The sequence below is a fragment of the Antechinus flavipes genome, chromosome 1 (genome assembly GCF_016432865.1).
Source record: "Antechinus flavipes isolate AdamAnt ecotype Samford, QLD, Australia chromosome 1, AdamAnt_v2, whole genome shotgun sequence".
NCBI classification, from domain to species: Eukaryota; Metazoa; Chordata; class Mammalia; order Dasyuromorphia; family Dasyuridae; genus Antechinus; species Antechinus flavipes.
The window spans coordinates 33,694,659-33,719,788 of record NC_067398.1 but is presented as its reverse complement, the minus strand read 5'-3'; the positions used below and the strand labels follow the sequence as shown (position 1 = coordinate 33,719,788).

The window sequence follows — 25,130 nt, the reverse complement described above, 5'->3', positions numbered from 1 at the left end:
TTGTCTCTTCCCTCAACTGTCCCTGATTGTGTGATTTCCTTTTCTACTATCACCATACCCTCTTAAAGTTATTAATTCACTTATAGGGGAACATGGGCTTTAGTCTAAAATCTAAAAATCTTTTCTCTGTGAAACCTTTCCTTTTATGTAATTTTTAAATGTTCCTCTTAAATTTTTAGCATCTTAAGTAATTTTTGTCTTTTGTTATGCCTCTTTGTTCTCTTAGTCTTGATTCTATTTTCAAAAATAGCATATCATTTTGAAAGATTTCACTTTATTGCTTATTCTTTTGTTAACTGGTTTACTTTTTACCTTTAATGTTTCCTTTTAAAGTGTTTATAAGTAGTTTTGGGGGATATCTCAAATACTTCCCTTTTTTGTTGAAGATCTAAATTTTTAAAATTTCAGATTAGTGATTAGATTCACTTTTATTCAAAACACACTCATATACACCCACCCACACATTTGGATCAAAACCTAAAACTTTGTTTTGGGAATATCTTATTCCATTCTTTCCTTTGATTTATTACAACTGTAGAGTAATCCTGACTTATTTGAATCAATGTTCTTTCACAGTTGAAGGTTCTTCTCCAAGTTGCTTGTAATTTTTTTGTTTGTTATTAGAATTCTCAAATATAAATACTATACATAGAATTCATAAACTTTATACGTAGAGATCTGACAAAACCTAGTTTTCTAATCCATTTTTTGGACACAGAAATATCTTCATTCTAATCAGCTGTGCTATCACATCTTCCACAAGCTTCCATTCTCCAAAAACTGTAACCCTTTTCTTTTGTATGGATAGTCAGAGTCAACATTTCATGCCCTTTGTGGAAAAGCTGTGGGGAATTAGAATAAGTCAGTACTGTGGGGAAACCAGGAAGGATTCTCCATAGCCAGATGCTAAAATTTAAATCTATGAAGTATCTTATGTTGTTTGGCTAGAAGATGGGGTGGTTATACATGGGAGTTTTATATATTTAAGTTCTCTGGTATTATTCAATAAGATTTGTAACATATATAACATTTTTGTATTATCTTCTGAATTCAGCTTTAATAATTTCAGATTTGGAATTTATTTCCTTCTTTTGAAATGTAACTGGGAGATTGTTCAAAAAAATCTTGTATTTCGAAGCATGCACAGAGAGCTTTTCCCATATAGAAGAGACTGAGGAGTCAATATCCAAGAGAATTGGGAAGTTATATAATGGAAAAGTTCTGGAGAGACTTTGGAGCCTGCATGCACATTCTGTAACTGTTTTTGGCCTGGTAACCATGTGTTGAAGAGAACTCTTTTTGATTGCATTCATGTTGCTGGAATTGAGACACTGTTCAGCGTCTTCTTTTCTCTGATTTGATCTCTTCTCCTTGTATGACTTATTTCTGACCATGCAGTCTGGTGATAAACAATGTTATAGGGGAAAGGCCTTGGGCTTTCTCTGAGATCAACAATATGGCCAGTAAATATGGTCCTTTTGGATTTGGGGGCCTTTTTTTGTCTCTGTGAAAGGACAATATCTACCAGGTTTTCCTGCCACACTGATCTTACCCCACCCTACCCTCCAAGATTCCTTTCCCTTAAAATTTCCTGGTCATCTACATAAAGAGTCCTACTCGTGTGGCTTTGGGGCCCTCCAATTTGATGGTGGTCAAAGACCACTAAAGTCTGTACACCCTACTCTACAATGAAGGAAAGCTTCATCTAGAGAAGCTAAATGCATCCTTGTTGCATATTTTGGCTATGTTAAGGCTAAGGAAACTTTTTTTGGGTAACTCTGCCAACACTTATGAAAACCTCATTTCATCCCCAAACGCATGATGTTAATATCATTCCTACCCCAACAGCCTTAGTGTTTGTGCCTTTGGTTTTAGGGGGAAGAGATTAATCTGGAGGCCACAAACTTGTGAGTTTTTAAAGATCAAGAGAATGAACCACCACCAGGCAAGGATTCCAAGGGTGAAGAATATCCTGGAGTTTATGGCAAGCTAACTTCAGTGCCCTGAGGAGCAACCTTTGGGATCTAGTCCAGGGATGACTGAGCTAGGGTTTGCAATCAAAGTCTCATTTGGATGTGAATTTGGTTGGACCATTGCCATGCAAATTGGAGTCCAGTCTCCCTAGAGACCAGGAAGATCTAAGTAACAGTGTACCATAGGACTTTGAGAGGATGAAATTCTTGCTATATCTTCTAAGTAAATATTGCTTTATAAAAATTAATTGATTTTAATTTCTTAAATGGAAGAGGCAGCCAGGTGGTACGGTGGTTAGAGTCCTGAATCTGGAGTCAGGAAGGCTTGGATTTAAATCTAGTTTCAGATATTTCTTAGCTGTGTGATCCTGTGAAAGTTGCTTAATATTTGCCTCAGGAGCCTCAACTGTAAAATGGGGATTATAATGGCACCTACCTCAAAGGGTTGTTTTAAGTAGCAAGTTGAATAAGATATTTTTAAAAATGTCTAGGACAATACTTGGCACATATCAGGCACTTAATAAATGTTTGTTCCCTTCCCTCTTTTCTCAATGCAATTGGGATGGTAGATATTGGTGTCTAACAGTCTGGGAAGACTACACTGAAATGAGGGATAGAGTTTGTAGCACTTGGAGAAAGATATCATCCCAGTCCTTTTAAAGCACCTCTAGAACTCAGAGAGGAAGATCTTGCCAGTCTGGCTCTGAGACAGAAAGGTTGGAGGACTCAGTTCATGTGGAATCTCATTTGGGGTTTAATTAGAAGCAATCTGTTCAGTGCTTATGACTGGGTTCATTGACCAATCCCCTCCACTGCAGAGGTTTGACTTGATTTTGTGGAGTAGGTAGGTAGTCCAGTGGTTTGAACACTGGGACTTCAGATAACTGTCTGTGTGGTCCTGCTCAAATCACTTCATTCACAGTGTTTTCGTTCCATTTACTGTAAAAGAAGTGGAAAGGGAAATGGCAAGCCACTTCAGGTCACAAAAATTCAAATATTTCTGAAGCAGCTGCTCCACCACCACCACCCAAATGTCCCTCCCCCTTTTTTGGGAGGCAATTGGGGTTAAGTGACTTGCCCAGGGTCACACAGCTAGGAAGTATTAAGTGTCTGAGGCCAGATTTGAACTCAGGTCCTCCTGACTCCAGAGTTAGTGTTCTATCTACTGAGCCACTTAGCTATCCCAACACAATTTTCTTAATAAGTTTTTTATTTTCAAAATATATGCAAAAATAGTTTTCAACATTCACCCTTGCAAAACCTCCCGTTCTAAATTTTTCTCCCTCCCTTTATCTCCTCCCCTAGACAACAAGTAATCCAATATAGGTTAAACATAGCATAAATGTTTTTAGATGGGAAAGATATTTGAAAAGCTATTACTCTATTCTCTGTCTTTAAAAAAATCTTTATTATTTATTTATTTATAACATTCTTTTCTTTTTGAATTTTGAGTTTCAAATTCTCTCCTTTCTGTCCACCCCTTCCTCACCCACTGAGAAAGCTGCAATCTGATATTAATTAGACATATGAAATCATGAAAACATATTTCCATATTAGTCATATTTCAAAAAAAAGGCAAGAAAAAGACAATTATTCAGTTTGCACTCAGAGTTCTGTTTTCTCTCTGGAGATAGACAGCATTTTTTCAAGATGAGTTCTTTGGAATTGTTTGGATCACTGTATTTATTGATCAGAGTAGCCAACACTTTCACAGTTGATTATTATCACAATATGTCATCTGTCTTCCTAAAGATCAAACACAACAATCAAGTGATTCTCATATCCCATGAAATCAAGACCCATCCTCATTCTGGTTCTATTCCTATGGATGCCTGTAAGCTTACTGATGATTTTTTTCATTCATTCATTCATTTGACAAATATTTATTAGATTCCAATTATGTACAATGATGGGAGATGAAGTATCATGTGTGAGGAATAGAGAGAGGATAGTCTAGCTGTATGTGTGGGAGGGGCAATAATAACCAGTGAGGTTGGAAAAAAATAGCCGTGACTATGACTGAGAGGGGCTCTAAGAGCTAAACTGAGGAGCTGATATTTTTTCTTAAAGGCAGAGGGACACCAAGAAGAAGGAACCATGTGGCCACTTGTACTTAAGAAAAATCACTTTTTTCCCCCTCCTGTTCCTTTGATAGCTCCATCATGGGTGATTTGCTCAGGGTTTAAATGCCTGCCTCTAGTAATATTTCCCATCTCTAATACTCATGCCTACTGGACATAGTAAAGTAAGACACACACACGTACACATGCCCTCAGTCCATCCAATTTGTTATTTCATCTCTACTGTGGGCTAGGAAGGCAGATAAACAAGATTATTATAATTATATCCAAAATTAGGCTAAATAACAATTGAATTTATAACACATTTTATAGTTTGCATTTACATATATTAACATATATTATAGCATTTGATTTTTTTTGCAACCCTGAGAGGCAGCTGAAATTGTTATTCCCACTTTATAGTTAAAGAAACTGAACCTCAGAGAAATCAAAGAACTTGTCCAGGATTGCTCAATTAGTATGTATATGAGGTGTGATTTTTTAACTCATGTTTTCCTTATTCCAAGTACAACACTTCAATTAATTATGTCCATAAATCATTCCCTAGTTGATAAATGATCAAAGGATATAACAGATGGTTTTCAGAAGAAGAAAGTGAAGTTATCTATAGTCATGGAAAAAATACTCTAAATAATTACTAATTAGAGATATACAAATTAAAATAATTCCAAGGAACCACTTCATAGCCATTAACAGAACAGGACAGAAAAGGAAAATGATATGCTGGAAGGAATGTTGAAAAATTGGGATACTAATGCATTGTTGGTAGAGTTATGAATTGATCCAATCATTTGAAGAAAAATTTGGAATTATGCCTGAAGGACTATAAAGTTATGTATACCCTTTGACTTAGTAATACCATTATTAGGTTTATATTTCAGAGAGCATAAAAAATGGAAAAGGACCTACATGTACAAAATATTTATAGCAGCTGCTTTTGTGGTGACAAAGATTTGGAAATTGAGGGGATGCCTATAAATTGGGGAATGGCTAAACAAAATGTGGTATGTGATTGTAATGGAGTACTATTGTGCTATAAGAAATGACAACGATGATTTCAGAAAGACCTGGGATTAAGAGCAATTTTGTACAATGATCAACTGTTAGATGACTTGACTATTCTGATCAATGAAATAATCTAAGATGATTCTGAAAGACATGATAAAAAAATGCTATCTACCTTCACACAGAGAACTGATTGAATCTGAGTACAGATTGAAGCATAATTTTATCACTTTATTTTTCTTGGGGGTTTTTTGAGGGAAAGGGAGGGAAATAGCTAATATGAACATATGTTTTGCTTGATTTCACATATATAATTGATATCACATTTTTTGTCTTCTCGATAGGTGGAGAAGGGACACAAGACACCCCAAATGGGGTCATGAAGGCTCAGACATGATTGAAATAACTGGACAGCAAACATAAATGTAAGAAGACTGGAAAGATAAGAGGGGACTAGTTCATGAAAGCTTTGAATGTCAAACAAAACATTTTGCATTTGATTTTGGAGGCAGTCTACATCACAAACATCACAGTTTGTAGAAAACAACAAAAGCATATTTTCTTGATTTTGCTCATTTTGCTCTGTATCAGTTCATAGATTTTCCCAGATTTCTCTGAATTTATCATATTCACCATTTCTTGAAATCAAGTAGTATTTCATTACATTCATGAACCACAATTTTTTAAAAGCTATTCCCTAACTGATGAACACTCACTTTGCTTTCAGTTCTTTGCTGTCACAAAAAAAAAAAAGTACTGTTACAATTATTTTGATGTATTTGGGGACTTATCAATAGCCTCCTTGGTGTATAATGCCATTAATAAAATCTCTGGGTCATTTATCTTTCCTTTATCTATCCTTGACAATTATTCTTTGATTCATCATCATCATACTTAGTTATTTCTTCTTCATTCACTTTATTTCTCATAGAATTAAAACTTAGGAGGTATCTTTTTTGGGTTTTCTCTTCTAAACAGTTTCTGTTATCCTCACTCTTAGAAACATAAATTCTTTTAGATGAGAAAGAATATTTCTTCATAGTACTAATCTTCTTATATGGTTCCTGATTAAATAGCTTGTTGTTGTTGTTGTTGTTGTTGTTGTTATTATTTGGCTCTCTCTTTGATGATTCCCTCCTTCTTCCACTGTTCTCAAAATTTCTTCTCTGAGCCCATGTTCTTTCACCTTTCTGGATCATTTGCCCCTGGAAGTTTGATTCCCCTTTTCATGAGAAAGGTTAAATGTTCTTTCTAAGCACCAAATCCTTGCAGATAGTACCCATTGAAATGTCTCCATCTCCTTTCACTGAATATTTATCTTCTGTCATAGATGTGTTCACTGTGGCATTCTTTCTTACCGTGGAAATACGGTTTCCTTCTAACCATCTCCAGGCCCCTTGTGAATCTTCTTTTCTTCCTTACTCAATCTGTAGGTTCTCTTCTTCCACAGAGACTACAGGAGTTATTTTCCCTTGATTGGGAACCCTTTACTTGATTAAGGTATAATCTATTTCCTTCTGTCTTCTTCTTCCTCTCCTCTTTTTATGCATCCTCCTGTTCTGTAATTTAGTTCATAAAAAAATTGATTCATCAGTAGGCAGGGTGTTATTAGAGTTTTCACCCAGGGTAGTTTGATGGTGACAATATGATTTCTAGTCAATCCCATGTCCTAAATCCCTCTGAGAAAAATCCACCCACGTTGTCTAACTCTAAGATATTGAGCTAAGAGAGTACTTGCTACATACAAAGCATATAAAATGGTAAACAATTACAAATGAAGCCTATGGAGATTGTTTGCCTCTGTTTCTACATGTTTTATAATGTATTCTAATACCAGTTAATTTAGGACAGATAGAACCTGATAGGCTCTCAAGGTGTTTTCTTTTGAGGTAAGCTGGAAGCTTCACTGGGCTATGATCTGGCAGAGTTAACCATAACTGAGTCATAACTTTTAGAGTTAATATGGGACAGGTTTCTGAAAGAGAAATCTAGAAGAACTTAGTTAAGTAACATACAAGTTAGGACCTTAGTAACTGCACGATTTGAATAGTTTCTTTTGTTCTTTTCCTTCCTTCCTTTCTTTACTTTCTTCCTTCTTTCCTTCCTTCCTTCCTTTACTTTCTTCCCTCTTTCCTTCCTTCCTTCTTTCCCTCTCTCTTCCTCTTTTCCCTTTCTCTCTTCATCTCTTTCTTTTCTTTTCTTTTCTTTTCTTTTCTTTTCTTTTCTTTTCTTTTCTTTTCTCTTCTTTCTTTTCCTTCCTTCCTTCCTTCCTTCCTTCCTTCTTCCTTCCTTCCTCCCTCCCTCCCTCCTTCCCTGCCCCCCTCTCTCTCTCTCTCTCTCTCTCTTCTCTCTCTCTCTCTCTCTCTCTCTCTCTCTCTCTCTCTCTCTGTCTCTCTCTCTCTTTCTCTCTCTCTCTCTCTATTTCACCCTTCCTTCTTTCATTTTTTAAAAAAATAGTACCTTTATCTTCTTGGTGCCCTGGATATATGATAGTCAAAAAGAAGCAGACGAGTTGACAAGAAAGCATTAGTGTTGTTAGTATCCTATAAAGAGCAGTGAGAGACAATTACCATAATTGCGATTGCAAAGGAGAGTTAGGAGTATTCTTCAGTGTTACTTCTTCCTACCATGGAAATAAGGTTTCCTCCTTATCACCTTTCACTGCTACTTCTAGGAAGCAGTGGGTATATACTAAGAACAACCTTTGAATTTCAACATTTCCTGTAGTAACATCCTATACAATTTGCTTTTTCATTGGTTGTCAGCATATTGTACAAATATAGAATTGTCATGAATTTTCTGAATCTCTAGCAGAAATATTAATTTGGGATTCTGGCTTGGGATTTGATTCAAGAAAGTGGAAAAAATGAATCCCCCAGAGGAATGCCAATCAATTGGGAAATGACTGAACAAATTGTGGCATATTAATGTAATGGCATATTAGTGTGCTGTTAGAAGTTATGAGAGAATTTCAGATAATCTTTTTTAACAAAGCTTTTTATTTTCAAAACATATGCATAGATACTTTACAATATTCACCCTTGCAAAACTTCCAATTTTCCCCTTCCCTTTCCCTCCTCTCCTTCCCTAAATAGCAAGTAATCCAATATATGCCAAACACGTGCAATTCTTCTATACATATTTCCACAAATATCATTCTATGCAAGAAAAATCAGATCAAAAAGGAAAAAAAATAAGAAGGAAAACAAAATGCAAGCAAACAATAATAAAAAAGTAAAAATATTATATTGTGATCCACACTTAGTTCCCATAGTCCTCTCTGGATGCAGATGGTTCTCTCCATCACAAAACCATTGGAATTGGCCTGAATCACCTCCCTGTTGAAAAGAACCATGTCTATCAGAATTGATCATCGTATAATCTTGCTGTGTACAATGTTCTCCTGGTTCTACTTACTTCATTTATAATCATTTAAGTCTCTCCAGGCCTCTCTGAAATCATCCTAGTGATCATTTCTTATAGAACAATAATATTCTATAACATTCATATACCATAACAGTTTGATAACTTTTTGAACATCATTCCAAATTGCTCTCCAGAATGGCTGGATCCATTCACGACTCTACCAACAATGTATCAGTGTCCTCGTTTTCTCACATCCTCTCCAACATTCATCCTTGTCTTTTCCTGCCATCTTAACCAATCTGAGAGGTGAGTTGTGGTAGCTCAGAGTTGTCTTAATTTGCATTTCTCTGATCAATAGTGATTTAGAGCACTTTCTGGTATGATTAGAAATAGTTTTAACTTCTTCATCTGAAAATTGTCTGTTCATATCCTTTGACCATTTATCAAATGGAGAATGGCTTAGATTCTTATAAATTCGAGTCAATTCTTTATATATTTTAGAAATGAGGCCTTTATCAGAACCTCTAAATGTGAAAATGATTTCTCAGTTTATTGCTTCCCTTCTGATCTTGTCTGCATTAGTTTTGTTTGTACAAAAACTTAATATAATCAAAATTGTCTATCTGTATTCATTTATGAGTTCTAGTCCTTCTTTGGACACAATTTTTTTCTTTCTCCACAGATCTGAGAGATAAACAATCCTATTTTCCTCTAATTTGCTTATAATATTACTCTTTATGTCTAAATCATGGACCCATTTAAATCTTATTTTAGTAAATGGTGTTAGGTATGGGTTGAGCCCAAATTTCTTCCATAGTAGTTTCCAGTTTTCTCAGCAGTTTTTGTCAAATAGTGAGTTCTTATCCCAAAAGCTGGGGGTTTTTCAAACACTAGATTGCTATAGTTATTGCTTATTTTGTCCTGTGATCCTAACCTATTCTACTGATCTACTACTCTTATTTCTTCTGCTGATCATTTCATTTTTTAAAAATAACTTTTTATTGACAGAGCCCATGCCAGGGTAATTTTTTACAACATTATTCCTTGCACTCACTTCTGTTCTGATTTTTCCCCTCCCTCCTTCCACCCCCTCCCCCAGATGGCAAGCAGTTCTTTACATGTTGAATAGGTTACAGTATATCCTAGATACAATATATGTGTGCAGAACTGAGCAGTTTTCTTGTTGCATAGGGAGAATTGGATTCAGAAGGTATAAATAACCCGGGAATAAAAACAAAAATGCAAGCAGTTTATATTCATTTCCCAGTGTTCTTTCTTTGGGTGTAGCTGCTTCTGTCCATCCTTGATCAATTGAAACTGAATTAGCTTTCTTTATCGAAGAGATCCACTTCCATCACGATACATCCTCATATAGTATCGTTGTTGAGGTATATAATGATTTCCTGGTTCTGCTCATTTCACTTAGCATCAGTTCATGTAAGTCTTGCCAGTCCTCTCTGTATTCATCCTGCTGGTCATTCCTTACAGAACAATAATATTCCATAACGTTCATATACCGCAATTTACCCAACCATTCTCCAATTGATGGAAATCCATTCATTTTCCAGCTTCTAGCCACTACAAACAGGGCTGCCACAAACATTTTGGCACATACAGGTCCCTTTCCTTTCTTGAGTATCTCTTTGGGGTGTAAGCCTAGTAGAAACACTGCTGGATCAAAGAGTATTCACAGTTTGATAACTTTTTGAGCATAGCTCCAAAATGCTTTCCAGAATGGTTGGATGTGTTCACAGTTCCACCAACAATGTATAAGTGTCCCTGTTTTCCCACATCCCCTCCAACATTCTGCATTATCTTTCCCTGTCATTCTAGCCAGTCTGACAGGTGTGTAGTGGTATGCTGATCATTTCTTATAGATCAATAATATTTTATAACATTCATATACCATAACTTATTTAGCCACTCTCCAACTGATGGGCATCCACTTAGCTTTCAGATTCTTGCCACTCAAAAAGGGCTGCTACAAACATTTTTGCACACCTAGGTCCTTTTCCCTTTTTTATGATCTCTTTGGAATACAAGCCCAGTAGAGACACTGTTGGAACAAAGGACATGTACAGTTTGATAGCTCTTTGGGCATAGTTCCAAATTGCTCACCAGAATGGTTGGATCACTTCATAATTCTACCAACAATGTATATGTCCCAATTTTCCCACATCCCCTCCAACATTCATCATTATTTTTTCCTGTCATCTTAGCCAATCAATTTCAGATAATCTTTAGCATGAAATGATGAAGGGTAAAGTAAAAAGCACCAGAGAACATATTTATACAAGGATAACAACATTGTAAAGAAAAACAGTCTTGAAAGACTTCAGAACTCTAATCAATGTCCAAAAAAGTCTTTGATGAATCTATGACAAAGTTTTTATCTATTTCCTAATAGAGAGTTCATGGACTTAAGGTATAGAAAGAAACATTTATTTCTAGACAAAGCCCCTCTGTTGATTCATTTGGCTTTAGTATGCCAGTTTATTAAAGGTACCTTTCTTTTTCTCTCTCTTGTTTGGAGAAATTGGCAGTTGTAATATCCCCCCAAAAAGAGTCATTAGGTTTAAAAAAAACCCACAAGAAACACAGATATGTCCATTTTGAAAGTAACATTTTAATTTTTATTACCGAATTTATGTACTTTAAAAAATCAAGTGATATAAAATGAAGATCATGTTTTCATCTGAAACCCTTCTTTTTGTGTTCTATTGTGTATACATATACACGTGTGTTCTTTGTGTGTAAAATTCTAGAATAAAAACAATTTTTAAAAATTCCCAAAGCTAACTCAGGCCTTTTGTGTTACAAAGGCTTCTGACAAATAGGTAACACAGACAGCATACATGTACTGCTGAGGAAAAAAAAGCAAAACAGAATGGGGAGAATAAAATTCTAAAAATGCAATATAAATGGAAAAAGTCCAATGAAATTTTGGTCATGTTTGCTTGAAAATAGGAGCAAAGTTGCTATCAACATGTGTAAATAATATTGTACTTACTGAAATACTTCTCTTTCTTTAGCAAACTTGATGTTAGCTTACATAGAGGAGAAAAGTACTGTAATTTTAAGGAAATGTACATGTAATTAATTTAATTACAGAGAGATGATTGTGCTTCATTGATATTTACTTGCATTTTGTCAAACTGATGAAGACCTTTTCCCTTTCCTCTAACTTTCATCTAATTGGAAATTATGGTATGTCAACTATTGAATCTATCACTGAATTTTATGAAAGCCCGCTTTGCTACTAAGTAATTTTATTCTATAGAAGACTGTGATAATGATAGTTGTTGAAAGCACTAGCACAGAAAATGAGCCACAGCTTATTCATTCATCGAGTTATTTTCAGTGATTAAAAACCTAAACCTCTAGGGATAATCCTTTCTACTGATATCCTGGAGTCCTGCCACCTTCTGGAAACAAACAGTATCTCTGTATCAGAAACATCTCTAGCATAAAAAGTGTAGGCTGAAAATGTAATGATTTGTTTAAAAACACTTTCTTGCTAACAAATGTGATTTGGAATTTAAACGCCCAATCGAATTTATAGAGAAAATGCATTTCTTTTACACAGAGATAGGGATTAGACTTATGATTTCATTAGTATGAGAAATTAGAAGTGAGGAGACTCTCTACCAGCCTTCTTTGTAACTTAGAGAATTGCTCAAAGAACTGGGGAGTTAAATGACTTGCCCAGCTTCTGGGAGGCAATATAAGTCAAGGACTGGGATTTTGTTGTTCAGTTAGTTATGTCAGACTCTTTGGGACTCTATTTGGGGTTTTCTTGGCAGAGATACTAGAGTGGTTTACCATTTCTTTTTCCAGCTCATTTTATAGATGAGGAAACTGAGTCAATCAGGTTGAAGTGATTTGTTCAGTCACATAAACCATGAAGTGTCTGAGGTCAGATTTGAACTCAGGTCTTAGGACCTAACAGGATAAGCCCTGCTGGTTTCAAGCAGGCTCTCTTTAGATATTATGCTGATTCTCACTTTTTTCACCTAGGCATATGTTTATAGACAGCATAAGTTGGTAAGAATAAAGACAAAAAAAGATGTCAAAGTATATGGTGATTTGTCTCTTCATTCAGAAAGAAACAATAAGAAAAAGGAAACAAGGGGTGTAAAAGTAGCAAAAGGAGTGCAGAAATGGCCTATTCAGAGGGTGGAGGTTTGTTGTAGAAAGATCCTAAACTGGGAATCAGAAAACTTGGCTTCTAGTCTTTACTCTTGGCCGTGGGGAGGCATTTCTCACCTGTGATCCCACCTATAAAATAAGGAAGTTGAATTAAATGATTTCTAAATTTTTTTTTGCAAATTCCTCAATTGTTTTCCTGGATTTAGCATAGTAGAATTTGTTTGGAAATCATTTTTAAAAAGCAGTTTGCAACCACAAAGTTTTGTGTTTCTTCAGTAATCTGAAAAGAAAAAAAAACAGCATTAAGAGCTTAAGCACATTTTAAAAAGGTTAGAAGGTTATATAACTCCCAAATCTACTTCTTCAAAAGGTGCAGATCACAACTCATCCACCTTTTTAACATCTATGCAATTCTTTTCTATATCTTCTCATATGTTATTTGTAGGGAAAACAGAGGCCTGCCTCTGAATACCATCATAGTTTTCAGGCTTTTGGCCCATGCTTTTAACATATGACCAGCCCATACCCTTTTTTTTTTTTTTGGTTCAGATGAATGATTATTCTAGTAGTCACTTATTCTTTTGTTTTCTATCAGTCACCACTGGCAAAATATTTAATGTATTTTATGCTACTTTACATCTTTTTATTGCTGTTTGCCATTAGCAGACTTCTTACTAAAGGACATACTTATATCACACATAACAATGATTGCATGTATGCTCAATTCCAGATGGACATATAAAAAGAGTAAAAGAGTGATAAAGGCTGGAGAAGCAGTCTCACAAAGATAGTGGCAGAACATGCTTTTTTTTTTTTTCCCTTTTTTTTGCTACCTTTAAGTGAACACTGTCCACCTGATTGACCATATTTATGTTTCTCAAGATAGCATTAACTGACAATTGTAGAACTAATTTTTATCCAAGATGGAAAAATAAACCTAGGGTTGAAAGAATAATTAAAATCATTGCTAGTAAAGAATATCTCTTGTTTGAATCAACCCATAAGAACCATGGGAGAATAGGTCCTTGAATCAATCAAAATCATTGTGTTAAAGACTTGATCATGCCCTAAGGAATTGTATAAAAGGAAGGCTCTAACTCACAACCAGAAAGATTCTAATACCTGAAACTGCTCATTTTCTTACCGAGATTTACATTTCCATGTATAGTTACTTAACAACGCCAGAGAATAAAATATAAATATAAGCTTTGTTTATTATGGTTATCAACATTGATAGCAAAACAATCCATATTGTTTAATCTAGCAGCTTTTATCAGTGTGGATACCACAGAATTATTTCACAAGCTTGGTTTATGTTTTTATTTTTATTAAATCATTTACAAGCCTAGTATGAACATAGCTTGCATATGAGAAAAGCACTTTTCTTGAATTTCTTACTCTTTTGCACTTTGAGGCAGTTTGGTGTATTATAAAGAGCACTAAAATTGGTCAGGAGAAACCTAGGTTCAAATTCTGCTACTAACACTGATTTGTGCCTGTGGGCCAGTCACTTAATCTAACATTGCTTTGCCTCATCTGTACATAAAGTTATCTGTAGTATGAATTATTTTGAGGGTAAAGGGAGATGAGAGAGAACTCTTTATGACAAAGTATATGGGGCTTATATGTGGTATATTGCTTTATATTTAATTTCTGCCAGGCTGATGTCATCTTTTCCAAGCAGTTCTTATCAAAAAGTGAATCCTTACCTTAGTAATCACTCTGGTTACCGAACATCATGCTATGTTCATTTGCTTCTATATGTTGTATAACTGATTTGTTCAGTTATTGATCTATTTTAAAATTAGTATCAAATTATTTTATTGCTTTGTTGTTTTTTTCTCTTTTTCCAGCACTAATTGTAAAATTGTGTTAATTAGTATTGATGGGCATCCTTGCTTTACCCCTGATTTTATTGGAAAGGCCTCTATCTGTTCTCTATCACATACATTTGATAAGCAGTTATTTTTCAGAATCTATTTGTACAAACTTTTCTTATTATTAATCTAGCCTAAATTAAATTGTTCTTTGGATCTAATTTTGTCAACCACCATACTGGTCTCAGCCCTTCCAGTTTTGTTTCTTCTGGAAATTTAATAAACAGAGAAGAAAATTAAAATATGGCTACAAACATTTGTGAACATTCAAATGAAGAGGTGGGCAATTTCAGGAGGGCCAGGCCACTTAGAGCTTGTTTAGATCCGGACAAGCTTCGTGGAAGAGGCCAGGAAAGAGGCCAAAAAGTTGGGGAAGGGACGGAAAGGGTCAGCTAGGAGTAAGGAGATGGGAAGGGATCCAAAGGCTAGGGAAGGATCTGAGGGTCATGGTCTCGGAGTTGGAGGATTGGGGGGGTGGTCTTGGGGCTCGAAGCCCCATTTCTTAAAAGATATCAAGGCCCAAGACCCCAGCACTACATGAGGTGGGATAACTTTAGCCCTCCTCTTCACGATTTCAGAATGGAGGAGATGAGGAAAGGGAAGGAGACCATCCGGCGGTGGAGGAGCCTTTTCTTTTTTACAGAAGAGGAAACTGAGGCCAGATGACGTCACTCGCTTCGGGTCACGTGGGTGGTGGATAGACTGGGGCTTAAGCCCGCACTTAGCACGGTGCCCCGCACGTAGGAATTGCTATAGAGACGTAGCTATTTTTATTATTATTTCTTCACGCGGGATAAGAATGGGCTGGAAGAGGAGTTCATGGACTCCCGTTTCTACAGACTGCGGGTGCGAGCATCCTATTTATAAACAAGGCCCAGAGCGCGATCACGCGGGCAGGATGCGACTGGAAGGAAGGAAATGACTGGAGGGCGCAGGAAGACCGGAGAAGCCGGGTCTCAGACGCGGCGGCGGCGCCACCTCCTCTCCCGCCCGTACTCCGCCCACCTTTATCTCCTCTCCTCCCCACACAAGCCGGTGGCGTCCCCATGGCAACTGAAGGAGGGACTTCCTGTCCGTGCTAGCGCCATTTCCGCCGGGACCCGGAAATCCGACTCTAAGCCAGGGGAAGAAGGTGTGCCTACAGCATGGTCCTAATGATTACACGGCGTGCGTTCCACTATTCTACTGGGGACGAGAAGTTCTAGCGCTTCCGTCAGTCAGCACCCGCAAAGAGGGCATCTTTTCTATGCGGTTAAGTTTCCGATAGCAGAATTATCCATCTTCGCCCCTTCCACCTGAGGCTTTCTCGTGCGGGTCGTGCTCGCGGTGGGGGATCCGCCGTCTGGCCAATCCATTCCCGAGCCGTCCGCCGCGCCCTCGCTGCGTCATGATCACGCCCGCGTTCGAGTTGAGTCAGGACGCCGAGTCACTGACGATCGCCATCCGCGTGCCCTACGCGCGCGTCGGTGAATTCGAGGTCTACTTCGAGGGCTTCGATTTCAAGTTCTACGCGAAGCCGTACTTCCTCAGGCGAGTGCGGGCGTGACCCACCTCCGGTAGAGCTGGGGCGGGGTCGGGGGAAGTAGAGCGTGCGTGGAAGCCCGGAAGCCCTAGACCCCTGGCAGTGACCGGGCTGCGGGATAAATGCAGGGAGCCATCTGGGGACTCGGAAGTTTTTCCCTTAAGTACCAACTTAAAAAAAAAACAACCTCCCAAAACTTAGCTAAACACACTGCACTGAAAGTGAGGAAGGAAAACTTTTATCCCAAAGCAGGCGCCCCACCGTGGTGCGGAGGGTCGGTTTCGCCACTTTTCTGTTCTTCCTTGTCAATGTCTTTATAAAAATAGATTTTATCCCCTTTTTGTGAATTACTCCCCTCAGTACCTTTTTTTGCATAACACAGTGCCTGGCACTTAGGATATTGGGGTCCTTGTAACCTCCCCTAAGAACAAAAACAAGACAAAAAGGTTGGAAAAACTGAGCGTCTGGTGGAAGAAGTCCGAAATCTGATGCGTTCCTGCCTTTTTAGTGCAGTGCGAAATCTGGATTTGTAGTGGGAGTAAAGGCGCATATGACTTGGGGCAATACACCTTGTTTTCCAGTTTCTTTGCTAGGTTTGGCATAGATCACCTCTCAGGCCCGTTTCCAATTGTGAATCTACCTGATTCAGAAACTGCTCAGTTTCCAGTGCAGCAAACAACAAAAGTAGCTACAAGGGCTCCTTGACCATGATGGAGTTTCTGGGAGTAGTCCCCCATAAAGCGTCCCTGCGAGCATCTCCCCGTCTGGTCCCTTCTCTCTTGGTTTGGGCCTCAGGTTTGAACGTGAGATGATTCCCTCAGTCATATGAGGATTGTGGCTGGCTGCCCCCTTCTCTTGCTCCCTGATCTCTGTGCTGGTCTCAGAGCTACTCAGGGAGCACTGATCTCTGGCTCCCAACCTGCAGACTGGCATCTCCAGCTGTCTGTTGGGTTATCAGACTGGATGCCCCAAAGACCCCAGCAAGGCCATTTGTTCTGTGGATAGCTTGCTTTGTGTGTGTGTGTTTGCTGCGGTTTTAGATGTAAGCTCCTTGAGGGCCGGGACTGTCTTTTGCCTCTTTTTGTGTCCAGGATCTTATCACTGTGCCTGATAAGGAGTTTACTTAATGCCTGATTGCTGTAAATAGTGATCATTTATACATTCAGGACTATGGGTTGTAAGTGGGAGGCGGCCCCCAAGGAAAGGTGTTAGAGGAGACCTCCGAGGGGACACGAGTGGGATTGGAGATTCACTTTGGAGGAAATTGGAGGGGAGGGTATTGGGGCCTGTGAGTATCTGGGGAGGAGCTGATCTCAGGGAACAGTGTGGCTGAGTCTTGAAGTCTGTAGGAGCTGGAAGGGCAGCAGCCAGGCTGTGAAGGGCTTCAGGAGCCCAGGACTGCCTTTCTGTTTGCTCTGAGACCATGGAGCTGGACTGAGTCAGCCTGCACTTGGGTTTAGTGCATGAGGCCAGAATTCAGTGACCCAAGGCGTTGGGATGGGAGGGAAGGCAAGATTGGAACTGTGGAGGAAGCAGGAGAGGACATGGTAACGCCCGGTAGAGCCCTGGGTTTGCCTGGGACTGGAACAGGGTAGTTGGGACAGGGGAGTATTAACCAGGCAAGATGCTAAGTCCTCTCTTGGATGTGTGAAGTCTGAGAAGCTGATGAGATGTCCAGTGTGAGATGTCTGGGAGGGAGATGACCCGCAGGGTTGTGAACTTGAACCCCTTGGGAAGGGTGGCCTTGGCAGAAACTGGGATACTGAGAGATCTGTTGGTTTCTGAAGAAAGAGAATGAGTCTCCACTCCCTCTCCCAGGCAGTTGAAGTTAAGTGACTTGCCCAGAGTCACTCAACTAGCAAATGTTAAATGGCTGGGGCCAAATCTGAGTACAGGTCCCCCTGACTTCAGGTGGGGAGCTCTTCCTACTGTGCCATCCTGCCACCTCTCCGATTTGCTGTACTAATGGTGCATTCTGGGGATACAAGCTGAGTGACCCTGAACAAGTCCTTTACCTTCTTAAATTGTGAGGCAATTTCTAGGAATGTGGGAATTTAGTACAGGTTTGTGTTAGAGATTGGCTTACCGTAAGCCTTTGTGGGTGGAGCTTCCATATAAGCAAATTCACAGGTCCTCATCCTGTTCCCTCAAAGGGAAAACAAGGATTAGTAACTTGCAGAGGAATTTTTTTTTTCCAAATGTGATTTTGTTCATCTTAGTGGGCTTTCTTTAGGTAAGTCATTTTTACTGTAGTTTTTGTAATGTCACTAAATAGCTAAAATTTGGGTTTGATTTAAGTGCTTGATAAAGTCTTTTTCAAATTCACAGATTAACTCTTCCCGGAAGAATTGTGGAAAATGGAGAAGAAGATGGTTCCTATGACGTGGATAAAGGTACACCATTGGATTCTTTTAAGCCCACAATAATCACATGATTATAACTGGAGACACTCTGGGAATCTCTAGGTGGAACTAGAATCAGTGTAATAAAACATGCCATTACTCTTTGTTTATTTCTTAGTATAGCATGTTTAACATTTTGTTTTAATGCTTTTATTTGCTATTGTCATTTTAATCTATTTTATCATAATGTACCTTATCTATGAAATAAGAGAGTTGAACTAGGTAATGTCTGAGCTCATTCTTTGCTTTTGAGTTCTGTGATTTTATATTCTGTGTTAAATGGAATAATAAAAAGTGCTTTGGAACCTTTAAAATGGAATCTGTCACTTATGGTGGTGCTGGTTATTCCGTACTTATCCTTTTTTATGGTTATTGAAAGATATTTGGAAGTCAAAGTGTGAGACAACTTCTAAATGTGGTAATCTACAAACGGTGACCTTTGTTATGGAATTGATAGCTCAGCATTTCAATATTATTTCTGTGCAATTTAAAAATTAAAGCAAACTATAATATCTTAATTTGCCAGTATTCTAGAATAGCATTCAAAGACAGCTTAAATTTTCTTTACATAGTTTATATGAATTTCAGTTTTCTTTCTTTATCTAGCTGCACATATTATGTTTGTTCACTTTTATTTTCCCATTGTTAATAATTCCAAGGCCTCTGACCTAGACAGTTGGAATAGATTCCTAATAAATGTATTTGTTTTGTTAATTTGCTCCACACATTAGTTACTGCTAGGATAATCTTATCTTCAGCTTTGATTGATACCAGCTCAGAATTTTTGGTAACTCTTCATTTCCTGTCTAGTCTCTTTCACCTGGCCCTCCATAACGTAATTACAATGTACTTTTGGCATTTCTCTCTCAATTAGTCATCTAGCCATCACTTTTATTTTTTATTAAAAGTTTTTCTTTTCTTTTTTTATTATTTTATTTGAATTTTAAAAAAATATTTTAGTTTTATTTATTTTTTTTATTAAAGCTTTTTATTTACAAAGCATATGCATGGGTAATTTTTCCAACATTGACCCTTGCATAAGCTTTTGTTCCAAATTTTCCCCTCCTTCCCCTCACCCTCTTCCCTAGCTGACAGGTAACCCAATACATTTTAAATATGTTGAAATACATTTAGATCCAATATATATATACACATATTTATACAATTGGCTTGTTGCACAAGAAAAATCAGATGAAGAAGGAAGAAAAAGAAAAACTTTAAAAACAAACACAATGCAAACAAATAACAACAGAGAGAGTGAGAATGCTGTGTTGTGTTCCACAATCTGTTCTCACAGTTCTCTCTCTGAGTGTAGGTAGCTCTTTTCATCACTGCACAAGTGGAACTGATTTAAATCATCAAAATGTTGAAGAGAGCCACATCCATCAGAATTGATCATTATATAACCTTGTTCTTGCCGTGTATAATGATCTCCTGGTTCTGCTCGTTTCATTTAGCATCAGTTCATATACGTCTCTCCAGACCACTCTGAAATCATCCTGCTGATCATTTCTTACACAACATAGCATTCATATAGCATAATTTATTCAACCATTCTCCAGTTGATGGGTATCCACTCAGTTTCCAGGTTCTTGCTACTACAAAGAGGGCTGCCACAAACATTTTGGCACATACAGGTCCCTTTTCCTCCTTTACCCTTTGGGATATAAGTCCAGTAGAAACAATGCTGGATCAAAGAGTATGCACAGTTTGATAACTTTTTGAGCATAATTCCAAATTGCTCTCTGGAATGGTTGGATCCGTTCATAGTTCCACCAACAATGCTATCAGTGTCCCAGTTTTCCCACATTCCATCCAACATTCGTCATTATCTTTTTCTGTTACCTTAGCTAATCTGACAGGTATGTAGTGGTATCTCAGAGTTGTCTTAATTTGCGTTTCTCTGATCAATAGTGATCTGGAGCACTTTAAAGGTATATATTTTCAAAATATATGCATGGATAATTTTTCAACATGTAACCCTTGCAAAATCTTGTGTTCCGATTTCCCCCACCTCTGCCCCTAAATGACAAGTAATCCAATATATGTTAAACATGGTAAAATATATATGTTAAATCCAATATATGCACACATATTTATACAATTTTCTTGCTGGACAAGAAAAATCAAATCCAAAAGGAAAAAAATGAGAAAGAAAATAAAATGCAAGCAAACAACAACAGAAAGAGTGAAAATGCTATGTTGTGAGCCATACTCAATCCTAACACTCCTCTTTCTGGGAGCCACCCCTCTTCATCATAAGATCATTGGGACTGGCCTGAATCATCTCATTGTTGAAAAGAGCCACATCCATCAGAATTGATGATTGTATAATCTTATTAGCCATCATTTTTAAAGCACCTACAGTATGCCAAATATTGCACTAGATGCTGGAGAAAGATGTAATTCCTGCTCACAAGAAGCCTGTGTTGCAATGGAGATATCAAATACATATAGAAATAGCATAATTATATAGACCCCAATTACATACAAGGATTTATGAGAGAGAGAGCACTAGAAATTTGGGGGACTAGGAAGGGCTTCTTGCAGAAATTGGTACTAAGGAAGAGTATCAGAAGGAATCGAGTTCTAGGCACTCGAGGAGTGGAGAGCAGGTGGAATGGCAGTTTTGAGGAACTTTGAGAGAAGGCTATTTTGGCTGGATCTCAGAGGGTAGGAGAGAGAAAGCCTGTCCATTGAGCCTGGGGAAATAGGTTGGGAGAGGCTGCAAAGGCTTTAAATAGCTTGGAGCCATTTGGGAGCCCCTGAAGGTGACTGAGCATGAGAATCACATGGTCCAGCGTTTCACTTAAAGAATATTGCTTTGGCTGAGGGGCATATAGAATGTACAGTATGGGGAGAGACTTAAAGCAGCTGGGAGACCAATTAGGAGACTGTTGTAATCCAGGCTGAGATTGGTAAAGATTGGAAACTGAGTAAGAAACAAGCTTTACAACCGATTGGGTCTGTGGGGCAGTGGAGGGATTGTGATGACAAGGATAATATTGATACTACAGACTTGGGAGACTGGAACAGTGGTGATCCCTCTTACAGAAATAGGAAAATTTGGAAGGAGTGGGTTTAGGATGAAAAGCAATTTACTATTGGACATCTGAATGTTTAACTTGAAATATATGACTGTAACTAGTGATGGCAGGCTCTAGATTTGTGACTCATCTGAATAGAGGAGGTAATTAATTCCGGGAGAACTGACAAGGTTCTGACTATAGGATTGAGATCTGATCTGAAGGGGGGGACAGCAAAATGAGAACAAGGCCTGTGCCTGAGATGAGCAATGATCCCCATAAGGTGATCTCTATTAGAGTTAGAGGAAAAAGGCATAGGGAGAGATGCAAGTGATGAAAGTTATTTTCAGATAAAGGAATGGCAGAATTTTAAATTCAGGAACTTCTGATTCACTGTTACGTATATCTTTTAAAACCAATTTTGAAATAAATGAAAATGTATGCTGTCTGTTAAATCGTATGTTCTATACTAAACTATAGATCCTTTTAATTCAGAAAATATTTCATTTTTAAGGAATCTTTACTCTTCGAATGTCAAAAGAGACTCCTGGTCAGCATTTTGAGGGACTGAATATGTTGACGGCCCTCCTGGCATCAAAGAAAACCAGATCTGCAAAGCCCCTTGTGGAAGTGACAGGTATGTACATAGCCATCAGGAACAGGAAAGCTTTTGGAGTTGTTGGAAAGGCAAGAGAATGGACATGATAGGTGATTGTGTGCAAGAGCAGATCGTATGAGCTAATGGCTGTATGTTTGTGGAAGGGTAGAAAAGGTAGGTGCTATAGATTTACAAATTGTATTGGGATTCCCCAGTAAGAAATAAAAAAGGTAATAAAAAAGTTGCTGAGAGAGTTCCTCTCTTCTACCATCCTCCCCTCCCCCCCCCTTCCCAATTTCAGAGATGTTAGAAAATATGTGCTTGTTTGCCTAAAGGGAGTGTTTTTCATATATTTCTTGGAGCCAAAGTACAAAATTGTCCTCAGACTCTAGCTGAGGGGATTAAAATGTATTGAGAAAAAAGGTTATTAAAACACTTTAGTCCTAAATACAACCATGGGAAGTGGTATCAGAAGATTACTTCTTTTTTCACAGATTCACAAAGTATGTGCTGAGGTAGCAATCTCTGTTGTGCCAATGGCCAGAACTTAGAATGGAGGTCATTGGGCTCACCCTTCTCCCAATAGCTATGTTCTGTAGCAGAATGGCATGGAATCACTTTAGCTGTCTGTATCAGTTTCTTCCTTTGTAAAATGGGGATAATAATAGCACCTTCCTCCCTGGGGTGTTGTAAGATGTTTGTAAAGTATTCCCCACAGCATCCAGCATCTAAAGTAAGTGCTGGGTAAATATGTTGTTATTTTGGCATGCATTTTTAAAAAGAAACACAAAAACCTTTCTCTAATGGACTCATTGGAAGAAAATTTAGAAGTGTAAGGTAAAGTCTTTTGGGAACAATGAAAAACTTGAACTTGAATTTCAGCCATTGTGTTCATGAATTTCTAATGAGGAAGTCATTTCCATAATATGAAAATAATCCTCTTTCCTTTGTACTATTCAACATATTTAGGTTCTTCTGAGGTTCCTGTAGACTGTAAGGAAGATGAGGAAGAAGAAGACTTTGATTGGGAAATTGAGCAGTTTCCATATGAAGAATTAACGGCAGATGATTTGAATTCCCAGTACCATTATGGGTTTGGAAACTTGCGCACAGGAGTGTTTAAGAGATTACAGGTTTGTTGTTTCCTTTTGAAGAATGTCTCAGACTTTTTTCTCATGCTTGAAATCATTGATTCTCAAACCGAAATTCACTCAGCCAGCATTTTCACTGAGCTTGATAAAAATGTGGGTTCTTATTATTCAATGTATTTTGGCTATTCTTTTTTCTAAGCTTTTGATGAATAGGGTGCAGCCATAATGCATGCTGGGCCTGGGGTCTGGGAAACCTGTGCACCAATCTGGCCTCTGACGCCGATGAGCTGGGTGACCCCGACCAAGTCCCTGAAGGCTTGCCTCTGCTTTGTCATCTCTGAAATGGGAACAGTAGGACCTGCTTCCCAGGGTTGTGATGAGTATCAAATGAGATAAAGGACTTAGCACATAGCGCCATATAAAGATTATTACTATTAGTACCCAGTAGGCACTTGTTATTTGTAAATGAAAAAGGTAATAAGCCATCTCTGTGGATGGAAATAGGGATGAGTCCCAACAGAAAAAAAGATACTGTCTTCATTACCTCCTGCAGCTCAAACATTAGGCTACATTCTGTGAGATGAGACACTTTAAATGATTGTCCCAAGGGATGTTCTAGTATGAAAATATTTGTGAGCTACTGTCTTTTTTTTTTTTTTTAAACCACATTTTTTAACAGCTCATTAGATGCAGTGTATCCCAAGAGTCTGTGTGGTGTTAAGAGCCTAAAGTTACACTGAGTCTTTGGGATACCTTGTGCTTTAGTTTATTGGATGTGGGGCTGTTTATGGGACCTGTGAGGGCAGGAGGACTGGGGAGGATGGGGAGCTCCGCTGTGTGTTCTGGACTTGCTCCCTCCCTCCTTGTGAGCTTCAGGAGTGTTGTGCGGTGATCAGGCAGCCACAGCCATGCAGACAGCGGTGTGCTTGTAGAGTTCTTTGTGCTTCAATGAGACTTTTCTGTAGTTCAGTAAGAGATTAATGATTTCTAGACAGGTTGCTGGGTATACATCAGGAATGCCTTAAGGCTATTTCAGTCCTCTTCCTTATGCTTGTATAAAACAGGATTTATTCTGTATTGGATCCAGACTGGCCTGTGCTTATGCTAAAATAAGTTCATTGAAAAGTAAAGCTTTTAATAGAATCTCATTTTACATTTTTTCCCAAATATGTAAAAGAAGGCTTAATTAGTAGTCAAGTAAAGCTGCCTGATTGATCTGTTTTATCTTTCAAAAGGGTTTTGCTACAACGTATAGATTAGATTTCATTCTTTCCAGTTTTTGAGATTTTGTAAAGTTATTTTTTTTCCTTTTGCATTACTTTTAACCCATCATGCTCATAAACATTAAGAAATTACTAGATTTCCCACAAATGCATACAAACTGAGATGTTAAAAAGTACTTTAAAAAATAGTAAATACTTTTTTGGGAAGGCTATTCATACGGCACAAAACTTTATTTTATGGGCAAAGCTCTAGAAATTAAAAAACCAACTAACCTTGCATAGTTGGGTTTGTCTGCAGAGTTCCTGTGTAATTTTATGTACTCTATTTATGATAATCATTCTGTGTGATTAAAACAGATTTATAGCTTTAGACTAAAAATATGACCCTTTTAATAATTCATGCCAGTAATGCAGTTAGAAGAAATTGAAATAATTGCTGCATGAATAATAGCTTTGAGGAAATTGCTACTAATTTAAAATTGCAGATTTAAAGTCAACTTTAACATGCTCTAAAATACTGCTTTCCCATTTAAAATGACAAACTGGGGTATAGTTTGCTGCTTTGGGACAAGATAAATTCCTGAAGTTATTATGACTGTTGAGGCAGACCTGAGGGTTTATTATCCGTGTAAGTGTGTCCCTGCCCCGAGGGGTTGGACTTGAGGGTGTCTCTGGGCTGTGGCGCTGTGTCAGTATTTGGAAGAGGGGAATTGCACACAGAAAGCTGCCAGCCTTGGGGACTCCCGGGGCCTCCCTCGAGTCCATGTTCCTCTCTCTCTCTTTCCATTTAACTCTTATAGAATACAGTGAAAACTCT

The 25,130-nt window shown here is 38.0% G+C and overlaps 1 protein-coding gene across 1 annotated transcript in view; it reads left to right on the top strand.

The window, feature by feature from the left end:
- The first annotated feature begins 15,557 nt into the window (after window positions 1-15,557).
- The window catches only part of SHQ1 (SHQ1, H/ACA ribonucleoprotein assembly factor), a 110,478-nt gene continuing 100,905 nt past the window's right edge, over window positions 15,558-25,130 (top strand). The window contains exons 1-4 of the mRNA XM_051980861.1: window positions 15,558-15,981; window positions 18,302-18,366; window positions 21,916-22,038; window positions 22,969-23,132. Coding sequence (XP_051836821.1) covers window positions 15,839-15,981; window positions 18,302-18,366; window positions 21,916-22,038; window positions 22,969-23,132 — 495 coding nt within the window. The 5' untranslated portion in view covers window positions 15,558-15,838. The remainder of the gene's footprint in view (window positions 15,982-18,301; window positions 18,367-21,915; window positions 22,039-22,968; window positions 23,133-25,130) is intronic.